At 36.3% G+C, this 25,309-nt stretch overlaps 2 protein-coding genes across 8 annotated transcripts in view; both read right to left on the bottom strand.

Annotated features, from left to right (window-relative positions):
• Window positions 1–1,728: 1,728 nt before the first annotated feature.
• eif5a (eukaryotic translation initiation factor 5A) lies at window positions 1,729–4,830 on the bottom strand. Of its 2 annotated transcripts, none has more exons than XM_058765878.1 (5): window positions 4,681–4,830; window positions 3,427–3,617; window positions 3,237–3,341; window positions 2,405–2,536; window positions 1,729–2,303 (listed from the first exon to the last, which is right to left on the bottom strand). In XM_058765878.1, the coding sequence occupies exons 2-5, from the start codon at window positions 3,592–3,594 to the stop codon at window positions 2,241–2,243; spliced, it is 468 nt and encodes a 155-aa protein (XP_058621861.1). In that variant the 5' UTR covers window positions 3,595–3,617; window positions 4,681–4,830; the 3' UTR covers window positions 1,729–2,240. The 2 variants fall into 2 exon arrangements, with proteins under 2 accessions (XP_058621861.1, XP_058621862.1); XM_058765879.1 differs by lacking the exon at window positions 4,681–4,830 and adding an exon at window positions 4,424–4,632.
• Window positions 4,831–5,487: 657 nt separating this feature from the next.
• tnikb (TRAF2 and NCK interacting kinase b) overlaps window positions 5,488–25,309 on the bottom strand; it is a 65,334-nt gene continuing 45,512 nt past the window's right edge. For 4 of the 6 annotated variants that reach the window (XM_058764816.1, XM_058764817.1, XM_058764820.1 and 1 more), the window contains 15 exons: window positions 24,522–24,631; window positions 23,981–24,099; window positions 23,807–23,904; window positions 20,866–21,047; window positions 19,928–20,036; window positions 19,448–19,594; window positions 18,218–18,320; window positions 17,835–18,011; window positions 17,568–17,711; window positions 17,307–17,441; window positions 16,228–16,328; window positions 15,811–15,960; window positions 14,295–14,454; window positions 12,239–12,378; window positions 5,488–9,910 (listed from right to left, as the gene is read on the bottom strand). In XM_058764816.1, coding sequence (XP_058620799.1) covers window positions 9,827–9,910; window positions 12,239–12,378; window positions 14,295–14,454; window positions 15,811–15,960; window positions 16,228–16,328; window positions 17,307–17,441; window positions 17,568–17,711; window positions 17,835–18,011; window positions 18,218–18,320; window positions 19,448–19,594; window positions 19,928–20,036; window positions 20,866–21,047; window positions 23,807–23,904; window positions 23,981–24,099; window positions 24,522–24,631 — 1,959 coding nt within the window. In that variant the 3' untranslated portion in view covers window positions 5,488–9,826. The remainder of the gene's footprint in view (window positions 9,911–12,238; window positions 12,379–14,294; window positions 14,455–15,810; window positions 15,961–16,227; window positions 16,329–17,306; window positions 17,442–17,567; window positions 17,712–17,834; window positions 18,012–18,217; window positions 18,321–19,447; window positions 19,595–19,927; window positions 20,037–20,865; window positions 21,048–23,806; window positions 23,905–23,980; window positions 24,100–24,521; window positions 24,632–25,309) is intronic. The other 2 variants (XM_058764819.1, XM_058764818.1) reach the window with 2 other exon arrangements.

Raw genomic sequence — 25,309 nt, 5'->3', positions numbered from 1 at the left:
ACCGATTCACGGATATTGTTCATTTTGAGTGTGAAGAGTTATATTTGTACAATATTTATTAAAAAAAATATTATTGTATAACATTTTAATATAAAATTGTATCATATAGCATTTCTGTTTCACCATGTAAGTGCGAGAATTTAAACTTTAAAGTGTATGGCTTTTGTCAATGATTTTATTTCAGGTTACATTTTTGTGCATACTGTAGTATTGAAAACATAGATCTGCTGTATGGATCTGTAGTTATTACTGTATATGGATGTAGCTGGCTTAACATACAATTTACATGACAAAAACATAAACAGGCTATTCAAACATTCATGTGAACAGTACACACACTGAATAGAGAAGGGAGAGACTGGGCTCTGCTTACCTACTAAGGAAGCATGACTCATCTTTACATCATTGTGCAGACATACCAAGGCAAAATTGGGTGAGGCCTCAGGAAGCACATGGGCACAAACCTGATTTGCCAGTTTTTGGGCAGATTTCTGCTCTTGAACAAATTTAATAGGTACATATTCCTGTTTGGATACAATCTTCATTTTAATGTTGCTCAGCTACACGACAGCAAAACTGGAAACTAATCCATTTGAATTATTCACATTAAGATGTTACTCAACATATAATTCACTTTGACTTCAGAGAAAGTACTCAGTGGGAGCCAGTAGGTAGATGAAGTTTGAGTTTGAATAGACTGCAGTGCCACATGTCTGTTTCCAATACTGAACTGCAATACTTTCATTCAGTCAGTGTTGTCTGGGCACCAGGCCACAAATGGGAAATGGGCGTTCGGCTCCTCCCATGCAGAGGATTTGGCAGCCCAACCCAACAAAGCTTTGTTTTTCTTTCCCAGTTACCGTCCTCACTTTCTAAAATTACATGGCCCATGTCATTTTGTCTATTTAAATTCTTTAATTTAACATTTAAAACCATACAATAGATGTTAGAAACATTTTTATACATTAAAAAAAAAAAAAAAAAAAGTACTATTTTACCTTAGTTTTAGAAAATAAACATTGCAGGTTGTGCTACTAAACACTGCTTTGAGGAACCAAAAATCATACCATCAAAATAAACACTTTCTATTTATAGAATAACATGAGCACCTTATTTAATGGAGTTTTCCAGAATGACCACAGACAAGTTAGATTAGGAAATTTTTCCCTGAATTTACATAAGTAGGATATTCATTCACCCCAGACTGTAATAGATTTTCTTGTGTTAAGTTTTACCAGACGAAAATCTGCTATAACTATGAAGAAAGACCTTTAACCAGCCTTCTGGATATTGTTTTAATACTGATCAAGTGTGCCATAAAAACAAAAAAAAAAGAAAAGGTAATCTATTAAGTTTTTATTTTTTGCTCTCTCCAGTCATGTGACAAAGGCCTCGAGTGAACAAAGGAAGATTAGAATTCACAAAGATTTAGTCCTCAAGCTCATTCTGGGGCAGCACTGATAAGAGCTTACCTGGAGACAAATACAGGCTTCAACACTTTATTTAAGGTCATCAATGACAGCCAAAATCAAGCTGGCTGCTATTGTGTTACAGAGGTATTCGCACATGGCCATCACATCCTTTCCACTTCTGAACAATTAGAGACTGGCATTTAAGGGGACATTTCGCTGGAGTTTATTTCTCGGTCATAGCGGTTTTACTTGAGAAGGTACTTTTAAAAGTACCAAGTACAAGGAAGTGCCAACTACCAGTGTGCATCTCACTTTGGGGGCATTAAATTGAGAGAAATTAACTATAGTGCCAGCATGGCGTAGATCATGTAAGGACAAAAGTAAAAGTATGGCACCCAGAGAGGGAGAAGGGGAAAAAAAAAAAAAAAAAAAAATTCAGTGTCAGTTGGGGCTTCCTCTCTTCACAACACCTTGCGTAAATCCTGCACACTAATTACTATTAAGAAATTCAAGAATACAAAAGGAAAAATGGATCCCATTATTTAACTTTCAGGAATGTAAGTGGTAAAAACTTGAGGGGGAAAAAGGGGGGAGATTGAGGGGGTAAACACACTGACAGTATTAAACCTCTTACCCGAGAGAATGCCAACTGACCCAACAAGTCCAGCACAGTATTGGAAGGAGAAAAAAGGAATACAATCACAACAAAAAAAATTTGAGGTTGCTTGTGAAGGCCATAGCTTTGGTGACAAATAAAACCAAAAAAACAAATGCAAGAGATTTGTTAAAGTGTAGCATGTTGCAGCCTGAGCAGCCCAGTCTTTCTTCCTATTTGGTCATGGGTTTGACAGCCACTGCAGATTCTTCACCCATAGCTGAAAGCACAGTAACCTGCCAAACAAAGAAAACAATGAGCGGGCTACAGGGACCAAAAAAAAAAAAAAACAAACAGCTAAAGGATTAAATGCATTCATTCAAACTGGTGCACTTACCAGCATCTCTTCACCAGCTGCAAATTTGCTTTCAATTTCTTTGCCCAGGTCACCTTCTGGCACACGCAGGTCTTCACGCACGTCTCCGTTGTCCATCATAAGAGAAAGGAATCCCTCGCTGATGTCAACCACCTAGAGCAAAACAAATTTATTTTAAAGAAAAAGAAATGGAATAAGAATCTAGCTAAAGTATCATCATTTAATTGCACTGGTGGAAAAGATTCTCAGGCAACCAATTAAGTCAAAATTATTCACTACAGAAAAAAAAAACCTCAGCAAAATAAGCTGCAATGAACCAATAACTTAATTTAACAAACAAACATATATACACTATATATAATGTGTTATTATAATGTATTGTGCATATATATATGAATATATATGTATATATATATAAAAAACATTAAATCCTATCATATACTATTACATAATTTAAATTATATACAATTGTAACATACTAAAATTAAATCATAGGCAGAGCAACAGAGCCCACAAAGTCTGTAATATTGCTCCACATGCCACAGCAAAACAATAACTTCAATCATTTCACCTTACCTAAAACTAGCAAATTTAATTTTCCAGCTAATTAAAATGACCAAAACATTATTCAATGCAATCAAGAACAATAATGGAAAGCATGGTGATATTTGAATCCTGAATAAACTGGCCGAAGTCACCATTTTAGAGAGTTTACCAAAGTTTGCCTTTATTACACACAACTAAAATTCAGAACTTTAGGGTAAATGAAGTACATGAACTCCCACTAGAAAGCACATTACATGTGAATTTCCCCCTATAAAGCTTGAATTTTACAAAGCCATGTACATCTCACCTGGTAGTCATTTCTTTTGGTGTTAGGCACGTCCATGTTGTGGGTGGAGGGGCAGATATCTTCATACTTCTTATTTGTGAAAATGTCAATTCCAACCATGTGAACCTGCAAACAAAGATTGGAGTACTTAACACTAATAACACTAGTAGGTTAAAAACAGCCATGCAAAAGAATGATATCAAAATATTACCTTTGCATGACCATGCTTGCCAGTCTTAGAAGTGGACATTTCCACAATTTTGCAGGGGCGACCCTTCAGAACCACGAATCCGTTCTTGCGCAGGGCACTGCACTGCATGGGGTAGGTGGTTGAAGCCCCGGCATCTCCGCTGGTGAAATCAAGATCTGGATCTGCCATGATGGGGATCTAAACAAGGGGCACTGGAAGAAAAAAAAAAGAAACAGGACGTGTGGAAAATTAGTAACGTTACGTTTTCATTTAAAAATGGTCTCAATCACAAGAACATCATGGTTAAGTCACGTGTGAATGCGTAAACTTTCCACTGTACGAGTTGGCTATAGTCAGGCTTACAAACTTAATAGCGCAAGATAAAGTGTAGTTTACTATGAACCATTTACTAAAGTTCAACAGTTCTTGAAAATCGAAAAGACATCGATTTCTGTTTGCATTAGCAGCCAAACCTGCCGCATCACGCTGCTCTAATTTCACCACATAACGGATCCGATTCAAATTAACGACTAAACTCGATCAAACTTCAACTAACAGTCGTTCACGCTATCAAATGTATCGTTAAACACGTAACGAGCCTCAAATGACACTTTACAGCCGTTATTTTGCACTCAATTAACACAAAGACCACGCCGAACCAGGCCAGATGGACTCTCTCTGGGCTAACGTTAGGTATGCTAATGTGAGTTATAACGCTTTAACCAGAAACACTCACTACAACCGTAATAAGCGGAGGAACTCGTTAATTCCACAGCACCGTTTACAGAAAAGCGAACCGTAAACCGCGTGAAACGGGTCTAATTCGCGTGGCGCACGTCAACGTGGTTTCGCCGCTGATCAATGACTCTGCTAAGAGGCTAACGCCCCGTTCTTCCGTACAATAAAATAACATTTGAAACACATAATATAACAACGACCACGACTGGTAAACTATTAACGTAACAAACAAAGCGGAGAAAACGGGTCTCGTGCGGTTAAGCCAAAGTTTCTCACGTGCCTCTTTTCAGTTAACGGTTAGGTCACTGCGCGCGGGGAAAGGCCTCGCGCGTGCTGTGCTGTGCTTGCTCGCGGCCTGCGAACTAGAGAGCCGCTCCTTAAAGAACCACCGCAACGCTCTTTCTCAAGACAAGCCGGCTACGTTCAACAGCGAGACGCACGCGTTCGAACCCGACAGCGTTTTAAACACAACATCAAGACAGGAAAGTTCTGTGTAATCTTTCGTCACAGTTCAAACACGCTCCATGCAGTACTTACTTCCAAGAAAAAAAGGAACGTCAACGCGCAAGCGCGGCCAATTTTAATGCGGCATCCGTACAGTGGGCGGGATTCCTCTTCTTCTGCGGACGCGAGGATGGACTGGGCCTGTAGTTTGTGCTTAGTTCCTCTCAGCGCTTAGGATGCCACCTTTACCTCAAATGACACACTGTCGGCCAAAAGGGAAGAATAATTAAGTTTGTTGTTTTCTGAAGGATCATGTGACAACGAAGACTAGAGTAATGGCTGCTGAAAAGTCTGCTTTGCCTTAACAGAAATAAATTACATTTTAAAATATAGCCTATTAGCCTAAAATAGAACACTTACTAAAAATTGTAATAATATTTCACAATATTAATAATTTAATTAATAAATGCAGCCATGGTCATTTTGGCTGACAGTATAGAGAGAGGTGGGGAGGGTATATACATATAGAGAGAGGCATGTTTTGTAGGCTATTTCAATCAAGTAATAAAAAAAGTAATAAACAGTATAATAAATATAACTTTATAAATGAGTCAAACCTCTAGTTACACAAAGACGTTCTAGCAGTGGCCTTGCCTTGCATTCAAATAACTAGCTCAATTCAGTGTAATTTTTGTGAATTAGGCCTTTATCTTAATGATTACACAGGTTAAAAAGTTTTGTATAACAAACATCGAAAGTGCATAAGATAAAACACAACAGATGGGATTATTATGAAAATATACAATATATATATATATATATATATATATATATGTGATTCAATTTATAATTCTTATTACAAAAATTATTATAAAAAATAAAATATAACACCACACATGGTCTGGTTTGATGTGTCAGTTTATTTTTTATTTTTTAAAAAGCAAAGAAACGGTCTGTTTTAGGTGACAAGTGAACACATTGGGTGAGTTTCCAAAATCTGAAATATTTCCATTATCCATTTCACATTCTCCTCACTCAGAAACGCTTGAGCCCATCTGAATAAGATCAAAAACTTGAGTTTCAGTCAAAGTAGAAAAGGGTCTAACATGAAGACTGACAAAATCAGTAATGCTCATTATTGCTATAGCTTTTCTAGACTGATCCACCAACCTGCTTTGCCATCACATTTGATATGCAGTCTTCTCTCTGCGATTTTCCTCTATAAACATAAACACGCTGAGTATTGGTTAACAAGACTAGAATAGATCCACAAACAACCCTATGATATAACATTTTTGCAATTATCAGGGGTGAATTTATTTCATAAGGAAAGAGCACTGAACAATACTGCATTAAAATTAGAAAACAAACCAACAACTTATAAGAAAACAAACAAAAAAGTCAAATAAAGCACTCATATTAAAGCATCTCTGACATTATAATATAGATTTCATATTTCTCTAAAACAATCTAATCCAGAATACAGCTAAAGAAAACAATCCCTTTAAAAAAGAAGCAGCAATAATACTGCTGCTTTCTAAATACAGATACCAGCATTAAAGCACTGTACAAAACAATAAATAAAATGGATCAGAATATCAAGAAAACTGGATTGTAAAAAGGTTTACGACCATAAAATATTCGGTTTAGAAGATTCAGCTCTTTTGTGGGTTTTGTGGATGACACAAAGGAGATTTGAGTGACTTTGTTGTTTGTTTGATTTACAATATGTAATAAATTGTAAGCAATAAAATGTAACACCCACTACATGGACTAGGCACAGATTAGATGAGATCACAATCTCTTAAAAGTCCAGGCTACATTTAAAGTTACATTTGGAACAAAACTCTAGTTTAATACCCTTAAAAATTTATTTATAAAATACTACAGCCTGCATATTTTGTGAACAAAACATGATATGCCCAGTTTCAGCTTCAAATGTCTATAACAGAAGGCTTGTAATCTTGAAACCTCACCATTTTGTCATTTTAGTGTCAAAATGCCTGTATTACTTTTTTAACTGGTGGATTTACAGGCTTAAAAAAAAAAAACCGGTATGTTTAAATCACACACACCCAATCACACACACTGGAACAACCATAAAAATAACAGCCAATATCCAGAATGCTCGGTTGTGCTATTAATCTCAAATTTTAATACACACAAAAAAAATAAGGAGAAATACAGAAATAAAACAACAACTCACTCTCAGCCTGAATATAAAGGATGTACTTACAGTATTAATGTCCATATTAAGAAATAAAATGAGGTCAAGCACACATCAAACGACTTTCCACCACTGAAGGTGGTGCATGAGAGATGAAGAAATCAACCAACCTCACAGCCGTGTTGATAAAATGAATGGGAAGACCCCATAAGTATTTCAAACCTGCACACGCATTCACTCAGTTCACAGTTTGATGGACAAAAAACATGAAGTCTCAAAAGATCCTAGTTGTGTCAAGTGAATTTCACACTCTATTGCCTTACAGAACTGTAATGAAAATATATAAAAGTATATAAAGGACTGTTATTTCATGATTCCACCTATTTGAATAAAATGCCACATCGTTTGGAAGGACTTCAAGTCTATTAATGAGCGATTCTGCAGTTAGAGGCAGTTTTGTGTATGTGTAATCCTAAAAATGCAACGTCATTATAGAAATTATCAAGTGGATTTTGAAATAATGTCAGTCGTGTGCTTGGTCTAAAAAAAAAAAAAAAAAAATCATAAGACTAATTGATAACATAAAATTCTTGGCATGGCGGTGATGACAGTAGTATTGGATAAAAGCTATAAAAAAAAATTTTTTACAAATAAATTAAACACTGAACACGTCTTTAGGGGGAAAAATGATAATAATTAGAGAGACCAAAAAAGAAAAATGGAAAGATTTTCCCTTTAAAATCATCTGTGGGTACTGAAAAGTAGCCCTAATTGAAGAATCCCCCTAATATGAAGTGTAGGCTTGATTTGGCTGTTACACAAGACATTGCACCAAGATTTTTTTTATTGAAAAAAAAAAAAAAAAAAGTCAATTTCTGAATATTTCTGTCTGGTGCTCCACACTCAAATCACCTCTGAATCTACATGGAATGACAACATAGCCTTATTTTACATTTGTTAATTACAACATCCTCATCGCCAATTGATAATACCTATTATAATTGAATAACGTTGAAAATTCACTGATCTACTAGTTGCATTTCAAAAAGACACAATTCCCCCCAGAGAATAAATATTTGCCTCTTCAAACTACGATCTGGAATATTGCCTTATATTGTATCACAAAGGTTTGATTTACGGCATCAATAATCATTACCCACATAGAAAACTGAACCGATCCAACAGGTGAACAGAAACGAGGTAGCCTAAAAGGAAGCTCTACTCACTACCCTTCTTCGTTCACTGCTTCGTGTGATTCACACAGAGGAGGTGGTGGATCTTACAGAACCACTTACAGAATCGCACATTTCTGTCACATCCTCACAGTTCCTATGCATTCGATTCGGAGGCAGGACTCTTTTCCAAAATGGAAGTGGGTATTTACAGAGGGTGGTAGTGAATGTCCCTCTAGAAAGAGTTGGAGATCCATCATGAGAAGAGGTGAGCAATCGACTCACCAGGTTCGATTCCCTTGGCCTTTATTGCACTTTGCTGAAAGTCATGAGAAAACCAACTTAAAAATACAAAACTGCAGCACATTCTTATTCTAATGACACGTGGTACTCCTGATACGAAAACAATTAAGATTGCTGGTATGTTAATGGTAATTTTGTATCATTGGTGGAAAGCATTACATCTCATCGTTCATTCACATACACACACACTCTTACAAAGAAACTGTGATACTCTAAACAGGATCTTAATGTACTTTTTTTATGTTTCAATAGAAAGCTCTGTAGTATTTACCAGTCAGTTGAAGTATTCAGACTGTTTCTTAGCACTGTGGTCATAAAGCGTTCAAGAATCACCTCGTATCATCAAATAAAAATGGTCTAATCCAAGCCATATGGAAATTCATGTTCTCATAGGGCCAGTAAAACAGCCAAAAATGACTCGCCTTATTGTCTTTCGAATATTTTTGTCAATGTCCAGGCTGTTATTTGTGACCAGAACGTTTTTGAGCCTGTTCCTCACACAAAACATATGGCTTCAGAAACTAGAAATAGTGCACACTGACTACTTTTATGATGTTTTTTGTCTGTAGTTTCATTGTATGGAAGAGAGCAGCTTGAACAGTAACCAAGGAACAAAAGTCTTACAGTTTTGGAACAGCATAAGAACAGAATTTTAATTTTTAGAGTGAACTATCCCTTTAAATTTTAAATAAAGTTGTAAAGACAATGGAAATGAATGGAAAAAGGTCTGATATAGGGAGCACCATTTCTCAACTGTGCCAAACCACAGGCTCCAAATGTGAATACTATAGAGCTTTGGGATAAAACTAGGAATGCACAGCATGAATATTCAGAATCATTTACAGTTCCATTATACGTCCATATCAGCAGGCATCAATTTCCATCCAAAAAAAGTAGCATTTTCCTTTCCTTACAGAAATATGCATAAACATCAATATATTATGGACTCGAAAAATAAAAACGAGCAGCTTTGCGAATTCATATTTAAGGCATTCTGTGGACAGCCCGAAGTGTGTCTGCTCCAACATAATGTGGCAAAGTATCATACAAGTCTTAAATATCAGACATTAGAGTGATATCCACATGAAACAAACATCTGTGTGCATTCCAAGCTGAAACATAAAAAAGAAAAAGGGTTGATCACACAAACCAGCCTCAATGGATTCATCCCGCAAGGGAGGTTTACTGACGTTCAGCGCAACTGTGATAAATTATTGTCGAAAAGTGTCTTAACAGTACAAATATTCACTCTATTCTGTGGGTCTTACTACCCATATTTCCAGTCTTCACCTCCAGAAGAATCTAGATAGAGATTTGTAAGGACAAAAACACCAGAACCCCACACATGTTAATAAAAGAGCCATAAAAATAACGCAGACCGGTTGTTCTTCTCCTCCGGCGCCCCTTGTTGTTGGCAGGGGCGTGTGGATTTTGGGTTTGTCTTTGACTCTTCTGAGAAGGTCCCAGCAAGGTTTGGTCTTTTTGCCGTCTGCCAGATTATCCAGCGCACCTGGATTTTCCTGTCTTTCCTTTTTTCACACTTTTCAATAAAGTAGAAAAGGGCCACAGATACAATGCAGGGAAGGGCGGGGATGAATTACCAATTCATCATGGAGTTTCTGTTCAAGGTCATGAAGAAAACTTGGCTGCTGCCTCCTGATCTGACTGAGGCAAAGAACACCTGCGACAAAGAAAAGAGTCCACATGGAGGAATGGACGTTATTATATTGCCTATTATTCACATTCAAAGCACCAAACTCAATCTACCGCTTTGTGTCTCTACATTCAATTTCCAATCAGGTTTATTTTCAGGTATTTGATTTCAACTAGTTGCCAAGGCAATATTTCTCACTTTCATTTAGTTTAACTTGATGTACTTTAACTAAAAAACAAAGTATATATTAAAAAAAACAAATAAAAATTACAAAAACATTTAAATTAAAATCAAACAGAAAATATAAAATGGACACTAAACACTAATTTAAATTATTGATAAAATAATAGTATAATAATAGTAATAGTATAACAGTATATCAATGATAGTAAAACACTGATCAATTTAAGTTATCCACTAAATGGGTCAATGACACATCCATGATCAAATAAATAAATAAAAATGCACTGTAAAAAGTGATAAGTTGACTCAACTTAAAAAAAAAATTGAGGAAACCCGTTGCCTTAAAATTAAGTAAATAATTTTTTTTTTAAAGTTAAGTGAACTTGACAATTCACTTAACTTATTTTTTTAATTATCATTTACTTTTTAAGGCAACGGGTTTCCTCAATTTTTTTTTAAGTTAAGTCGACTTATAGAATGTAATGAATGTAAAAAGAAAAAAAAGAAGAAACTTTTAAAAATAGAGTTCAAAACACAAACAAGTTCACAGTTGGTTTATAATTTTGAAAATTACTATTTACAAAAAAATTTAAAATAACTAAAATAATGACAATTAAAATTTTAAATGCCGTGGTAGTACAAAAATCAAGTAAAATGTAATAACATACCTTACTTAAATTTGATTATATTTGATCATAAGTTAATTATGTGATTATATTACATGATTGTACATACCTTGTTCATTATTTTCAAAAACGTATTAAGTATTGAAGGTAAAAAAAGGGTTTAAATGGGTTTTTTTTATAGAAATGTCAGAAATATTATATTTGATATAATATAATGCTTTTTTATAGATAGGTTTTAGAAATATTATTTGCTTTATAAATACTACTATAAAAAAAATTCTATTAAATAATCGATTATGTCAACAATTTTTTTATGAGCTATTTTTCTTCATTATCATATCAGGACAGGTATCTCAATCTAGCATTTAAAAAACAAAAAAGAATAAAATAATACATTATAAATAAATTAATAAACCCTAACAAACAAAATGAGCATCATGTCATTCACCCATGAAGACTCACTTAATTTAAAGGTGTAGTGTTTAAATTTGAATTATTGGAGAAGAAAAAAAAAAAAAATAATGCATATATGTATATCAGACACACACAGGGTAAGTGAGACGTGAGCATGGGGGCCTGGACTTTGCACTGGGCTGGTTCCACGCTGCACGTCACGCTTTTTCAATGCATCATACACTCAACAATACATATACATATGTAGGGTAAGTGTGGCATGTGAGTGGCGGCCGGGGGTGGGACTTTGGGCCTTGTGCCCCGCAGCACCTCTCCTTGATTGCTCGTTTTGGGCATAATTTATGCCTTACGCACGGAGGGCCCAGAGGCAGCCTTATAATATCTTTCTATTTATAGCTTCATTATTATTATTACTATTATTATTTCGTTATTACTATTACTAACATTATTATTATTATTATTATTATTACCATTACTATTACTACTACTATTTGTCCTCTTCCTGATTCCCCAACCACCCCCTGTCTCGGATGAATAAGTTTATTATCGTTATTGTTGCTACTATTACTAATTACTATTTAATACAATTATTATTGATATTAGTCATCCTCCTCACCCTCCAACTTTCCCCTCATTTCTGATTAATTGAGTTAATTACTATTATTATTATTACTGTTATTATTTATTTATTGATATTATTGCTGCTACTATTACTATTATTATTTATCACCTTCCTCATCCTCCATCCTCTAATTTTTGTTATTAATGCTATTATTATTATTGTTATCATTACTATTATGTTTTTTTTGTTGCACTTTCTTTTATTTATATACTTCCACCCCCAACACCCAGTCACACTTACACAAACAAACACACACACACACACACACACACAAATCATATTGGCTATCATGTCATAAAAAAAAATAATAAAAAAAATTGAATTATTGTTAACTGTACCAAAAAAGTAATGAAATTAATAGCTAAAATTACATTAAAAAAATTACACAAACCTGGTGTGTCGTGTCACTGACCCATATTAAGACTCACAATTTAAAAGTGAAGGGTTTAATTTTTAAATATTGTTCATTGTAACCAAATGAGAGAAAGTTGCATCATGGTGGTAACGTACTTTATCGTTTCTCTCCGAAAGGAACTTCAGTCGCTGTGCTCGCTTGTGCATGAAAACTCCGTCGAGGTGTCCCGTTTCCACGGAGCGGATCTCAATGGCTTTCTCTCCCCAGCCCATGATCTGGTTGGAGTGGATGTAGGCTGCAGAAGGGGAGGGGGAAGGTAGCGAACGTATAAAAAAAAAGACAAAAGAAACATGTGACAGGAGAGCGCTGACACCAAATGCATTACATCATCAGAACACCCCGTTCCTCAACGACTTCTGACGTCCAACAGCAACTCCAAACTAGCCCAGATCCAATGAAAACAAGCCTGCCAAAGCCACCCCACATCAGGAGGTCATTATTGCAGCAGTTTCTGAGCATCACAAATTAAATCATGATTGAAATACCAGTGGTTATGGATATTATTAATCTTTCATTTTCTAATTATCCTTTTGCCATCAAGAGTACAAGGAACTAGCGTCCAATTCCAGAACTCTTTGGATACTAACATGAACTTTCTCCGAGGACTTCCTGTGGCTGATTTAGAGCCCTTCATAGAGATAATAATGATCTGGTTGTTTTGACTTCCTTTGCTGCTGATATCTTGTGTAGAAAATGCATGAGTTATGAATTTTACATTGTTACGAGTGCAGAATCACTGAAGAGTTGAACAGAATTTGGCTGAAACATTAATTTGTTCAGAACTGAGGGGGTGGGCGGCTGCTGGTCTACATCTGAACCCTCAGTATCAGCCAACAAACGACAAAAGACATCTAAATTACAACATTAACATTCTGCACGGATGAGCGATGAAAACACATATACAAACAAACATTAAAGCTGGAAATTAATTTTAGAGACACATGGCACAATATCTGATGCATGATTGTAGTAAAGCAAGATCTGAAAGACACCAATATTTACATCTAAAAAGACAATAATTATACTGAAACTGATGATGGTCTCTCTGTCCTGGTTAAATGTAAAAAAAAATTAATGAAATATGTTAGATAGAAAATTTTAATTTTGGGTAAATCTAATGAAAACAGGTCACATTTCACCCCAAAATCAAGAGGAAATATTGGAAATTATATTTTTGCATGAAGAAAAATCAAGCATATTTTAGGATTGAGATTTTTTTGCATCATGAAATTATTTTTTGATGATGATTAAACATCTTTCCATTTGCATATGGACATGAGAATGCAAAAAATCTTAAGGGTCCTAAAAATCAATCATTTTCTTCACCCAAAATCAATTTAAATAGTTGTAAATAAATCTCAAGAAAACAGGTTACATTCCACCCCAAAATCAAGCATATTTTAGGCCCAATGGTTTTTTGTGTTGAGTCTTTTTTTAAAATGACAATTAAGCACATTTTTATTTGCACATGAGAATAGCAAAATATCATTAAGTCCTAAAACAGGCTCTAATAATTTTCTAAAAGTAGAGTCAAATAGAAAATATTTAGTTTTGTGAAAATCTCAAAAAAACGGATCACATTTCACTCTAAAATCAAAATGAAGAAATAAGTAATTAATTTTGCATGAAAATCCAATTTTTAATTAACGCATATTTTTACATTTGCATATGCAAATGATAATAGCAAAACATGGTCCTAAAATGGGCTTAATATTTTTTTTTATTCTGATTTTAAAGTGAAATATCACCCAGACATTTTTTTTTTTGAGATTCAGATTTTGCTCAGAAAGGAAATCAGATTAAAGGTTATTAATAACAAATTTGATTTGATTTATACTGGGTTAACAGTGTAAACAAAACAGTACACAAGAAGATGTGCTACACATACAGACAAACATTTCACTCTGTGTCAGGGTTTAGTCTTAGGTGGGCCGGGGTGGGGTGGGGTGGGTCGGCTCAATCGTCTAGTTAAGTGAGGGACAGGAAAGACAGAAGAGTAATGAGTGGACAAAGACATGCGTGTTTGTGTGAGAGGACCGATTCAGATTCTGAGGGGTGTCGGGGACGGTCGGGTGCTCTCGCACAGACCGCCATCAGGGCTCTAGAAGGAGAACAGGAGCGTTTTGTGTGAAATAAACAACCAAAACCTACCAACAGAGGTGGGCATCTCTCCCCACTGGAGCACCACGTCTTTAGTGATTCTGCCGTATGTGTTCACATAGACTCCCTCATCTTCATAACACAGAAGCATCTCCATGCCGTCGGTCTTGGGAAGCACCACAATGGCGTGAGGGGTAACACTGCCCTGAATCTGGGAAGGGAGGGGTGGGCGCAGATGAGCCTTGGGGTGACAAAAACGAGCCGTAGTGCAAAACATTCCCTACTAGGTGACGCTCTCCCCCCTCCCCCGGGCGGCCCTGTCAGTCATGTCTCGTGCTGAGGGTGGCCAGAGCTTCTCCCTTCGAGAAACTGCTGCAACAATCGAGACTCCTGCCCTCCGCTCGACCGCACCGACGCCTGAACCCAAAAGCGCCCCTGCTAACGGGCTACCATGGGGCATCGGAACGGTTTGGCTGCTTTGGTTCGTGTACGTGTTTGGTTTGTCAAAGGTCGGAGATCGGGGACATGTTTTCTTCTTACAGTGGAGTACTTTTCTATCACACTTGATAAAGTTAGAACAATAATGGCAGTTACGTGCAGTGTAATGAAATTTGTTCTAGTCAACTTCATAACCATTCATCTGCACACAGAACATTCATACGTGTTGCTCTAAACTGTGTAACCAGGGTCCAAAATTAACATTTTGAATCGTTTTTATAACTAATATATATATGCATTATTATTAATTAAATGTATTTATTTATTCTTAATATTGCATAAAGAAAAACAGCTAAATCTTGTGACAAAAGTTACAGGTCATTGTGGCAGCATCATACACAAAAGCACATCATGTTTGAGTTTAAAAGTTTGGAATAATTAAGTTTTTTTTTTTCTTTATTACTTTTTTTTATTATTTTGTTTTGGAAAGAAGTCTCTTAAAGTGGTGGTTGATTGCGATTTCACTTTTTTAACATTAGTGTGTAATGTTGCTGTTTGAGCATAAACAACATCTGCAAAGTTACGATGCTGAAAGTTCAATGCAAACGGAGATATCATCTTTTAAATTTCTGGCACTTTAATGCCTACAAAAACGACTGGTAGGGACTACGAGTTACTTCCAGGATTCGTTACGTCACGAACACAGATAAACCCCGCCCCAGGAACATGTAACAAAGGGGGCGAGGCCATGCTGCGCTGCTTTAGAGAAGAGGAAGAGAAAACTAGGGGTGCACGTAAAAATCTATTCATATATGAATCGCGATTCTGTCTTCTAACGATTCTAATGAATTCACAAGTTTCAAAATCAATGTTAACCCTAACCATAACCCTAAAAAGTTAACACCCAACTGGGAAGCGTTTTATTTTTCTCATCAAAGCCAGGTTTTATTTGCATTTGGTTTTAGTGTTAAATTTGGACCCTGTCTGTAATTAAAAGGCACATATGTGATACAGACATCAACACTACAGTGCATCCCAGTGTCCCCAGAGAGGAGTCGTCCTATTTAAAGTCCCTTAGGATCAGGGTAAGGAGGGGAGAGCTGCCTCCGCTCGGCCTGTCGTCACTTACGTGGGACGGAATGTAGATATCGTACGGATTCCCAGAGTCGACATCTATCACATGAAAACCAACGCTGGAGCCATAGATAACCTTTAACCGCTGACCCTCTTCCACTGTCAGGTCCACGAGCAGAGGTTTGTGCTGAAGATCTGTGAAAGACTTTGGAGAGACAGAAGAAGAGACACTGAAAGCACAATACACAGTATTCCCAAAGTAATATGCTCTGTGCAGGTGTTCTCTGACACTCACAGCACTAGTCACAAGTACTAAAATAGCTACTTAATTTGCACATTTTGTGCTCTGCCCTGCCAAATGAGTTCTAGGGCCTGTTTTTCTTCTGAAGTAATGCAGTTTATTTAAAATGAACACAAACACTCTTTCTTAAGGGGGTAAAGGAGGTCTCACTGGACCGAACATCTGTCTCACCTTGAAAGCCATGAATTTGTGGTATGGTTTGGGAGCCCAGGCATAAATCTCCACTGAATTCTTCAATGCAATCACCAAGAACTTAATCCTCTCATATTTGACTGTTAAATAACAAATACATATAAAAATATTATTAGTATTTACTTAATCACATTCTGTCTTTCTCTTTATCGCACTCTAAATTAGGGGTGGGCGACATGACCAAAATCGTATATCATATAGTTATTTTTACTTTAAATAAGGTGTTATGATATCAAAATTTTTGATACCATAGAAATTTTGTAATTCTTGTCAGCAGTGTCAATATCACAAAAACTAATGCTAGCCTAAAAAAAAAAACTCAAGCTCACTGAAGACAAGTAAACAGTCAGTGATTAAATAAGAAACTAATTACAAGCAATAGGCCAAAAAAACTATAGTAGCACAAATAAATAATAAATGCAACATACACTGTATAAAGTAATCAAATGTATAAAAACACTAAATATTCTTTATTGTGTAAATCAAACATATATTTCTTTTTATTAAAGTTACAAAAGTGATTTAGTTAAGAGCAGTGAGAGATTTTCTCTCTTTTGTTGTTTGATTAACATGAATGACAGACAGCAGGAATATTAGACTGCTGTCACTTTAGGAGCTGCCCGGCTCCAATATACAGTTACACATGTGCGAGCGCCTTGGCTGCTGATTTCATATCAACAGCTTAAAATCACTTGTTTTTAAACCACAATGCTTAAAAAATGAGCAAAAATACGTTTTCGTGACCACGGAACACAGCAACGTCACGTGAGCGCGTAACCGCGATAGAGATGATAGTCCAAAATCTCTACTGTTTGAAAAATTTCTACCAGACTGTAATTGTGTCAACCGGTATATTTGCCCACCCCTACTCTAAAAAGTAAAAAAAAAAAAAAAAAAATCATTTTACAAATATGGTTATATCTGGTATATATTTGATTATTTATTTAACTTTATTAAGAAATAAATGGAAACCCATTAGTCACTATATATTTTGATATTTTTCTGTAGTTATTAAGGTAATAAAACAACTATTTGGACAAATAGACCAAAGGACATACCAACTTTATAATGGACACATCCCTCTAGGTCACCAACAGTAATCCACCCTTGTTTTTTTTCTACCTCAGGGTCATTGTGAAGTATCCTGTTTCTAAGCCATGACAGATAGTAGACCCTCAGTTTATTCTTTTTGCCTACAAAAAAAAAAGAAGTGGAAGTATGAACCACTCATTACAAACAGATAATACACAGATCTAACAAAACCAACAACATAAAACAGATCTTTGTACAGACAACTAGAGAGCTGATGATGAACTGACCTGATATGGTGACCAGGACATTGAGACCCTCCAGAACATCCATCTGCTGAAAGCGCCTGCGGTTGATCAGATTGTAGACTTTGCCCTGACCACTGCGATCTAGTAACATGAGCCCGTTTTCTGTTCCTACCAACAGGTTCACTCCTACAGCAAACAAACGTAGTTTATAATATGGATCTGAAGTGATATGAAGGCATTTATGCTACTTTCATTTAGGAATATTACAACATTCGTTGAGTACAAAGTCTAAAAAAAGTTTAAACTCACCCCATAGTGCCGCACACAGGATCTCTGAGTTGAAGCGCTTCTTGTACTTGCGGATTTCCGGTGTGTCGCTGTGTGGCCTGATATTGGTGGGATTGACATTAACAACAGATATTTTCCGAGCCTCATTTAGTCGAGCTTGTTCCTGTTCCTGCCGTAGGTGTTCATCTGCAAAAAGAGCTGTGACACCAAATAAAAAGTCAAAATCATTCTTTGCAGTTTATCATAACCATATCATACCAAGCAGGCTAAACATTAGCTCCCTTTTCCACCAACAGTGTGTCAATGCCAGAGTCAGTGCACATTCTGAGCATTTCTACTGAGGAGAAAGGCACCAGCACTGGCACTTTTTCAACAGAGAAGGGGATAAGAGGTAAACTAGTCACCTGAGGCAGGGTTGTCCTCATCGTCCTCTGTGGGGGAGGTCTGATAAACTCGTGGGTCCACAAAAGGAGTGAAGGAGGCTTTGGACCCACTCCCCATCCCAAACTGTCAACGTGGAGAATCAGGAGTGAGAAACGAGCATCCGCGAAACATACAAATGGTGTCTTCTAATGACTGATTATAGGAAACAAATGCAATCATTTCTAGTATGAACTAACTGCAACGTGCAGAGTTTTGTCTGCAGTTAGAACAGTCCATTTATTGCAACATGTTAGCAGGAAAAGCAAGCACTGCAAAAGTCTTTTTTGCCATCAGTATTGTCTCTCGTTTTCCAGTACATATATGCATGAAAATCTTTTCTTATCAATTTATTTCAAATTGTATACTACTGTTCAAAAGTTTGGGGTCTGTAAGATTTTTTTTTTTTTTTTTTAAAGAACATTTAATTGATTAAAAGTTACTGTAAATACATTTACAATGTTACAAAAACGGTTCATTTGTACTTTCTATTCAAAGACTCCTGAAAAAAGCAAAACTTTTCCCACATAAATAAGAAACAACATGTTCAACATTAATAATAATAATGAGAACTGTATCTTGAGCACCAAATCAGCATATTAGAAAGATTTCTGAAGGATCATGCGACACTGAAGGCTGGAGTAATGATGCTGACATTTCACATTATTACTGCTTTTAATGTATTTTTAATTAAATAAATGCAGTCTTGGTGAGCATGAGATTTAAAAAAATATATATTACTGACCCCAAACTTTTAAATGGATGTGTTACACATTTTTCAATGAATTAATCTTGTTAAAAGGATGTTTTGATTATTATTATTATTTTTTTTAAATAAGACAAATACTGATTATTAATTTATCTTCTTTTTTTTGCAGTAAGAGCACAAAATCAAGGCACATAAGAGAAGGGAAAATAGGGCAAAGGGGAGAAAGCATCTTATTGACTGGCTGCTGTCCCACGTGTTTAAATGTTTAAAAAAAATATAAGCTTAAAATGACAGTAAATGAAATAAGGAGAACAAATAAGAACCAAACAGAAAAGAAGTAAAACCAAGAAAAGCAATGCGAGTTATGAAGAGATCCGGGCTTCTGTGCATCTACAGCCAGATAAACATGTGCACTTGAATCGAATAGGGATGGATTAGATGTGTCAGGTTAGAAATTTGAGGGTTGGAGTGCAGGGTGGCTCTAACAGGCTTATCCATCACCTACTTCAGCCACAGAGTCCAGGTCCAGCCCACTAGAAAGCCGCCCAGGGCCCTCGCCAGGCGAGTGGCTTTGCTGCACTAGATCAGGCAGATTGGAGTTACCGGGGAAACCATTGCTCTCGGCATGGCCGAGCTTTCTTTCCCCAAACGTCTGCAGAGAGGAACAGAAAAAGGAGTAGGGCTACACTACTGCAGGCCCCTTGCGTGGCTAAGCCATCTTGCAGAGATATTTGGGAAACGCACAGAGCGTGCCTCTGTCAGCAAGTGTTCGGCGAGCTTGATCAGAGATTTTGTTGGAGAATTCAGAAGCAAAAGATGTGAAAGAAACACCAAAATATAACCCAATAAAATGAAGGCTTAACCAAGGCAAAAATAAACATGAGTTGGTAAACTTAAAGAGAAATAAAACTGTGACACACTAGAGGAATGAGTGTAGGAGTTTTTGCTATCCGGGAAAGCAACCTGTCTAGGTAGGTGCCCCTACCTCTCGCATCATCAGGGTGCCGTCTTGTGAATTTTTGCCAAATGAATCATTGGCATGAGAATCATCCTGGTTGACCAGTGAGTCAGTGCCACCCTGGCCAGCAGAAGGCCTGTTGGGAGAATAAAGAAAAAAAAGACTTCAAATAAATGATGAAGCTTTCTATAAGACATTTTAAAGACCCCTTGAAATGGTTGGCGAACACAATTTTATTAGTTATAGTTCACAATAGGGGTGGGCGATATGACCTAAATCTTATATCACAATATGAGTAGGCTAATTTTTTTTCACTAAAAACTAATACTAGCCCAAATTTAAAAAAAAAAAAAAAAAAAAAAACTCAAGCTCACTGAAGACAAATAAACTGTCAGCGATTAAATACGAATAAGAAACTATTACAAACGATAGGACGAAAAACTACAGAACAAACAAGAAATGCTACATACATTGTATAAAGTAATCAAATGTATAAAAACACTGCATATTCTTCACTGTCTAAATTAAAAATATATTCCTTCTTGCTAAAGTTACAAAAGTGATTTAGTCAAGAGCACTGAGAGATATTCTCTCTTTTGCTGTTTGATTAACATGAATGACAGACAGCAGGAATATTAGACTGCTGTCACTTTAAGAGCTGCCCGGATCCAATATACTGTGGCACACGTGTTTCACTTAGGACCTACTGTGTTTACGAGGATACTTGCAAAGACAGGTCTTTTGACATAAAAGTGTATGTATTTAAACATTCAAAGCCTATAAAGTGGCAAAAACAATTCAAGTTCAAATACTCCCATGCCCTATGAGCACCGTCTTCACGTGCACGCACCTCTGCGTAATAAAAATAAAAGCCAATTCAAAACATTAATAAATGTTATAATTGTATATAGGTAATACTAAAATAACACAGACTAAAAACATTTTTGATGTTTGAAAACACTCACATGATGCGTGGAATATCACTAACGGGAACAGTTCCATCATGAGCCCCGCCTTCTCCATCCTCATCCTCACTGCTTTCTGAATCCTCACTGGATGAGGAATAATCTGTCACTTTCCTGGGAGGCCGGTTGGTTTCCTCATTGGATCGCAGCTCACGGAGTTCTTTGGCCAGAGCAGTGAGGTCCTTTAGGGCAGGGAATGAAGGGAGAGGAAGACACAAAGAAGATATGTTAGATTTCATTCATGCCTTGATCTGCTTGATTTGGTCTCCAGTGAACAATGAATCCATTAAAATGTAAACAGCATTTCACGTTTTAAGCCTGCAAAGAGCATATGCTACAGCGATTTATCTGTTAGTAGGAGTCATGATAAAAACTTCGTTTTGCACATTTAGGTCATGTAAATGGCACCGAAGAGATTACCAGAAACAAACAAATAAGCAAAACTTCACAGATAAGCAAATTAACTAAAACATTTTTATAATGCTTTACAAATCAACTCTGAAAGTGGGATAAAAACATCCGCCATCATTTCAAAGAATGATGCACAACTGTATAAACCATCACGTGCACAAGTCAGAGAAATAATAGACCAGAACACTGTTTGTTCCTGAGGCCTGTGCCCTGCATGCAGAAGGTTAGTAGGAATCAGCAGTTCCCGCTCTGGTTCTGTCTTACCAGCTCCTCCTGTCGACAGGCCACCAGGCAGCCAGATAGAAAGAAAACGCCATTGAGAAACCAGAAGTCAACTCTTGCGCGATTATATTTCAACACTGATGCTTGAAATGAGATGTGAATTTCCATTTTTGACTGAATATACAACCTAGAGTAATAATCTCATCATATTAGACAAATTAAAAAGTTGTGAGGAAGAGAAGTACATTACATTCAATATGTCGTACCGTTGACTACCTGGGTGTCAGTTGACGAAAATGTCTATCCACAAACTTACGTGGTCACAAAACCTAGGAAATATGGTTTGCGAATTTTTTATCTGATTAAACATGAGCTGAAAAAAAAATTTCTTTGTAAACTTATCACTAAATCTTTCTCACGCAAGTTGACGCATTGAACAGAATGTAACCATATTTACAAATATCGTCTATACAAACAACTTTAACAGAAATTTGTTTTGATCACCTGCTCACATTGATCTAAATGTAACAATTTATGAAAGAATAGTTTTATGAATTTAAACAAGCACATTCTGCTCATCTGAGGTTAATGCAACACTTGCATTAATTTTGATTGTCTTGTTCGCTCACAATGACTTTATTGCAACAATTTATGCAAAAAAATATTCTACGAATGATTTACACAGAATTTCATACTGCTTTACAGCTCACATTGACTTTGTTGCATCAATTTATCTAATAATAGCTTTGCGAATGATTTTTGAAGAAACTTGATTTGATTTGAAATGAATATCACAATTCACGCCGGAACAGTTTTACAAATAGCTTCCACAAATTTGTTCAACTCGTCTGTCTCTATTGAATACAACAATGCATTTATGAATGACAATTACAAACAAATTTACACAAAGTTTCTGGCTAAGAATGATAACAACTGAATGCTCTGTACTTCTGTCCCTCACTGCCTTGTTTTTATTCACGTCAAATTAAATAATAGGTCTGCTGATTAAATTGACTATAAAGTTAATACTATTAAAGAGTTGCAGAATTACTTAACCTTAAAAGGATAGTTCAGCCAAAAATGAAAATTGTCATTAATTACTCACCCTGTCGTTCCAAACCCGTAAGACCTTCGTTCATCTTCAGAAGACAAATTAAGATATTTGTGACAAAACTGATATTTTTGATCCTGCATAGACAGCAACGCAACTACCATGTTTAAAGCCCAGAAAGGTAGTAAGGACATAATTTGGAACGGCATGAGGGTTAATTAATGACAGAATTTCATTTTTGGGTGAACTATCCCCTTTAAAAAAAAAAAGCTACATAATTTCTGGTCTCTTCTTTTACCCCTAAATGTAACATTACTTCTAAAAACAAAAAAATCCCATTTTCATGGTCTAAGACAGATGTTACCTAGGTAACAGTGAAAACTCTGAGACTGTGTCAAGGATTTCTGACACTGTGAACGACTGTGACAAATTGGTGCGATGGAGAAATGTACAGCTAATGATGGTGACTGACACGGCGTCTGAAGCTGCGAAAGAGAGCGACAGACAGAAAGATTGGAGGGGAGTTAAGGAATGAGAGATGGTGTGAAATATTGATGAGAGAACGATTGAAGACATGAGAGGGCGTGTGACAGAAATAGATGAGACAGACAGCGAACGAGTGCTTGAATGTAAGGAGCACGAACATGAGCAGAGAGAAATGAAGTGAGCAGATGTCACTAACCTCATCTACGGCTTTCTTATAACTCTGGAGAAAGAGAATCGACAATAGAGGAACCACGCATGGAGGAACAATTGAGCGGATTAGACAAAATGTTAAATGAGAAAATGGTTAGTAACAAAGTGGCACACAGTCTTTTCAGCTTCGAGCCAAATGTGAACAGCTACACACATAAGCTAGCTAAAGGTTATGGAAAGGTTATGAGTAGGTTAGACTTGATTTACTAGTGATATATTAAAGACCCCATGAAATCATTGTGTTGACGTACTTGGGTGGGGAATATTAATGGCTTTTATAAAACAGATCTTGCATATATGTGATTTAAAAGCTAAAAGATATTGACTGAAAGCAACAAAACTATTTTTCATTTAATGGGGTATTTAATTGATGGCAAAGACATCATGTTTGGAAAGAACATCAACAGCTGTGCAGATCTTAAAAAGAAGCTGGTTTAAGAAATCTTGAAAAGATTAGATGGTTTCATTTAAGGCTTATCTTGGTCTTGGAAACCAGCCCTGTGAAAGCAGAAACATTTGCAGCACAGTTAAACTGCGGATTCTGGGAAATGTGTTTCTCACCGCTGGTCGGCTGGGTCTGGTCACCTCTCTGTTCTCCTCCTGGGTTTTGAGCTTGGATTCTTGGGACACTGCTGGGGATCCCTCAGGTTTATTGGAGCCTGTGGAGACAATCAAACGTCAAGACTCCCTAGTGCAGGTGCTCAGACTGAGAGAATATTCCAGAGGGTCTCTCACCTCCCACCCGGTTCCTCTCGCTGGAGCCACCCTGAGAGCTGGGCGTGCTAGAACTGGAAGAACTACCACTGCTGGTTCTCTGGAGAGCCGACTCCATGGAAATCCGCAGGTCTGGGTTACTGTGCCAACGGTAGGACACATTCAAACAAGCCAAATTCAAACTGAACTTAACTTTTGACAAAAGTAAAGTAAAGTAAAAGTATAGAGATAAACAGGTGTAAGTCTCAGGAAAATTAATTTATTTATTCACATTTTTTTCATTATTTATTTGTCTGGATACTGACAGAAACTGCTGTTTGTGAGTAATAGATAAATAAAAACATGTAATTACAAAGAAAATTAATAATAATAAAAAAAACATTGGTATTGTAAACTCCAATTGCATTTGTACCTGTTGGGATAATTTAATAATTATTTCTAATTATTTAAATGTTTTAATTATTTACAAAACACAGCATTCACAAGGGCAACATTAGTCTGCAATAAAATGTGTAAAATGAGTTTAAAATAAAAATTGGAGTTAATGAAAAGTGGAATATACCTGGCTCGGATCAGATGTGCTCCGGTTCTTGGTCCCAGTCCTCCTGGTCCATTCCCTGGAGAATTTTTTCTCACCAGTGCAGGGGATATGGAAGTGGTCCTTTGGGGCACCTGAAGCATGTTAACAGATGTTAAGATGTTACTTTACTAAGATGAACTTTAGAAAAACAGTTTTTTTAAAATATAGGCTGTGTTTTTATTATATCTTATATCATCCCATTTAGTAACGCATTATACATTTATGAATAAATTTAACTCGATAGCAGTGGATCTAAACCACTTTAATTTTTTACAATTTTTTAAAACTGATTTATTTTTTGACATCAATTACTAAAAGTACTAAAATAAATAAAAGTACTAAAAGTCTTTAAAATAAATAATGATCATGAAATTAAACTGCCTAAGTTGTGCTAATAATTATTTACAGTCATGGACAAAAATATCGGCACCCTTGCAATTCTGTCAGAAAATGCAACACTTCTCTCAGAAAATTGTTCCAATTTTCATTTCAAAAATGAAAATTCTGTCATTAATTACTCACCCTCATGTTGTTCCAAATTCGGAACACAAAACTTTTATGCCTTTTTTATTAGATAGGACAGTTGAGAGCAGACAGGACAGTATTGGGTGGAGAGAGAGTGGTGGGATCGGCAAAGGACCTCGAGACAGGAATCGAACTCGGGTCGCCGTGAGCACAGTTGTGCTATATGTCGGCACACTAACCACTAGGCTATCGGCGCTGACACGAATTAAGATATTTTTGATGAAATCCAAGAGCTTTCTGACCCT

This window comes from Onychostoma macrolepis, chromosome 24 (assembly GCF_012432095.1).
Source record: "Onychostoma macrolepis isolate SWU-2019 chromosome 24, ASM1243209v1, whole genome shotgun sequence".
In the NCBI taxonomy this organism is placed as follows: Eukaryota; Metazoa; Chordata; class Actinopteri; order Cypriniformes; family Cyprinidae; genus Onychostoma; species Onychostoma macrolepis.
The sequence above is the reverse complement of the archived record's forward strand: the minus strand, read 5'-3'. Positions and strand labels throughout refer to the sequence as shown.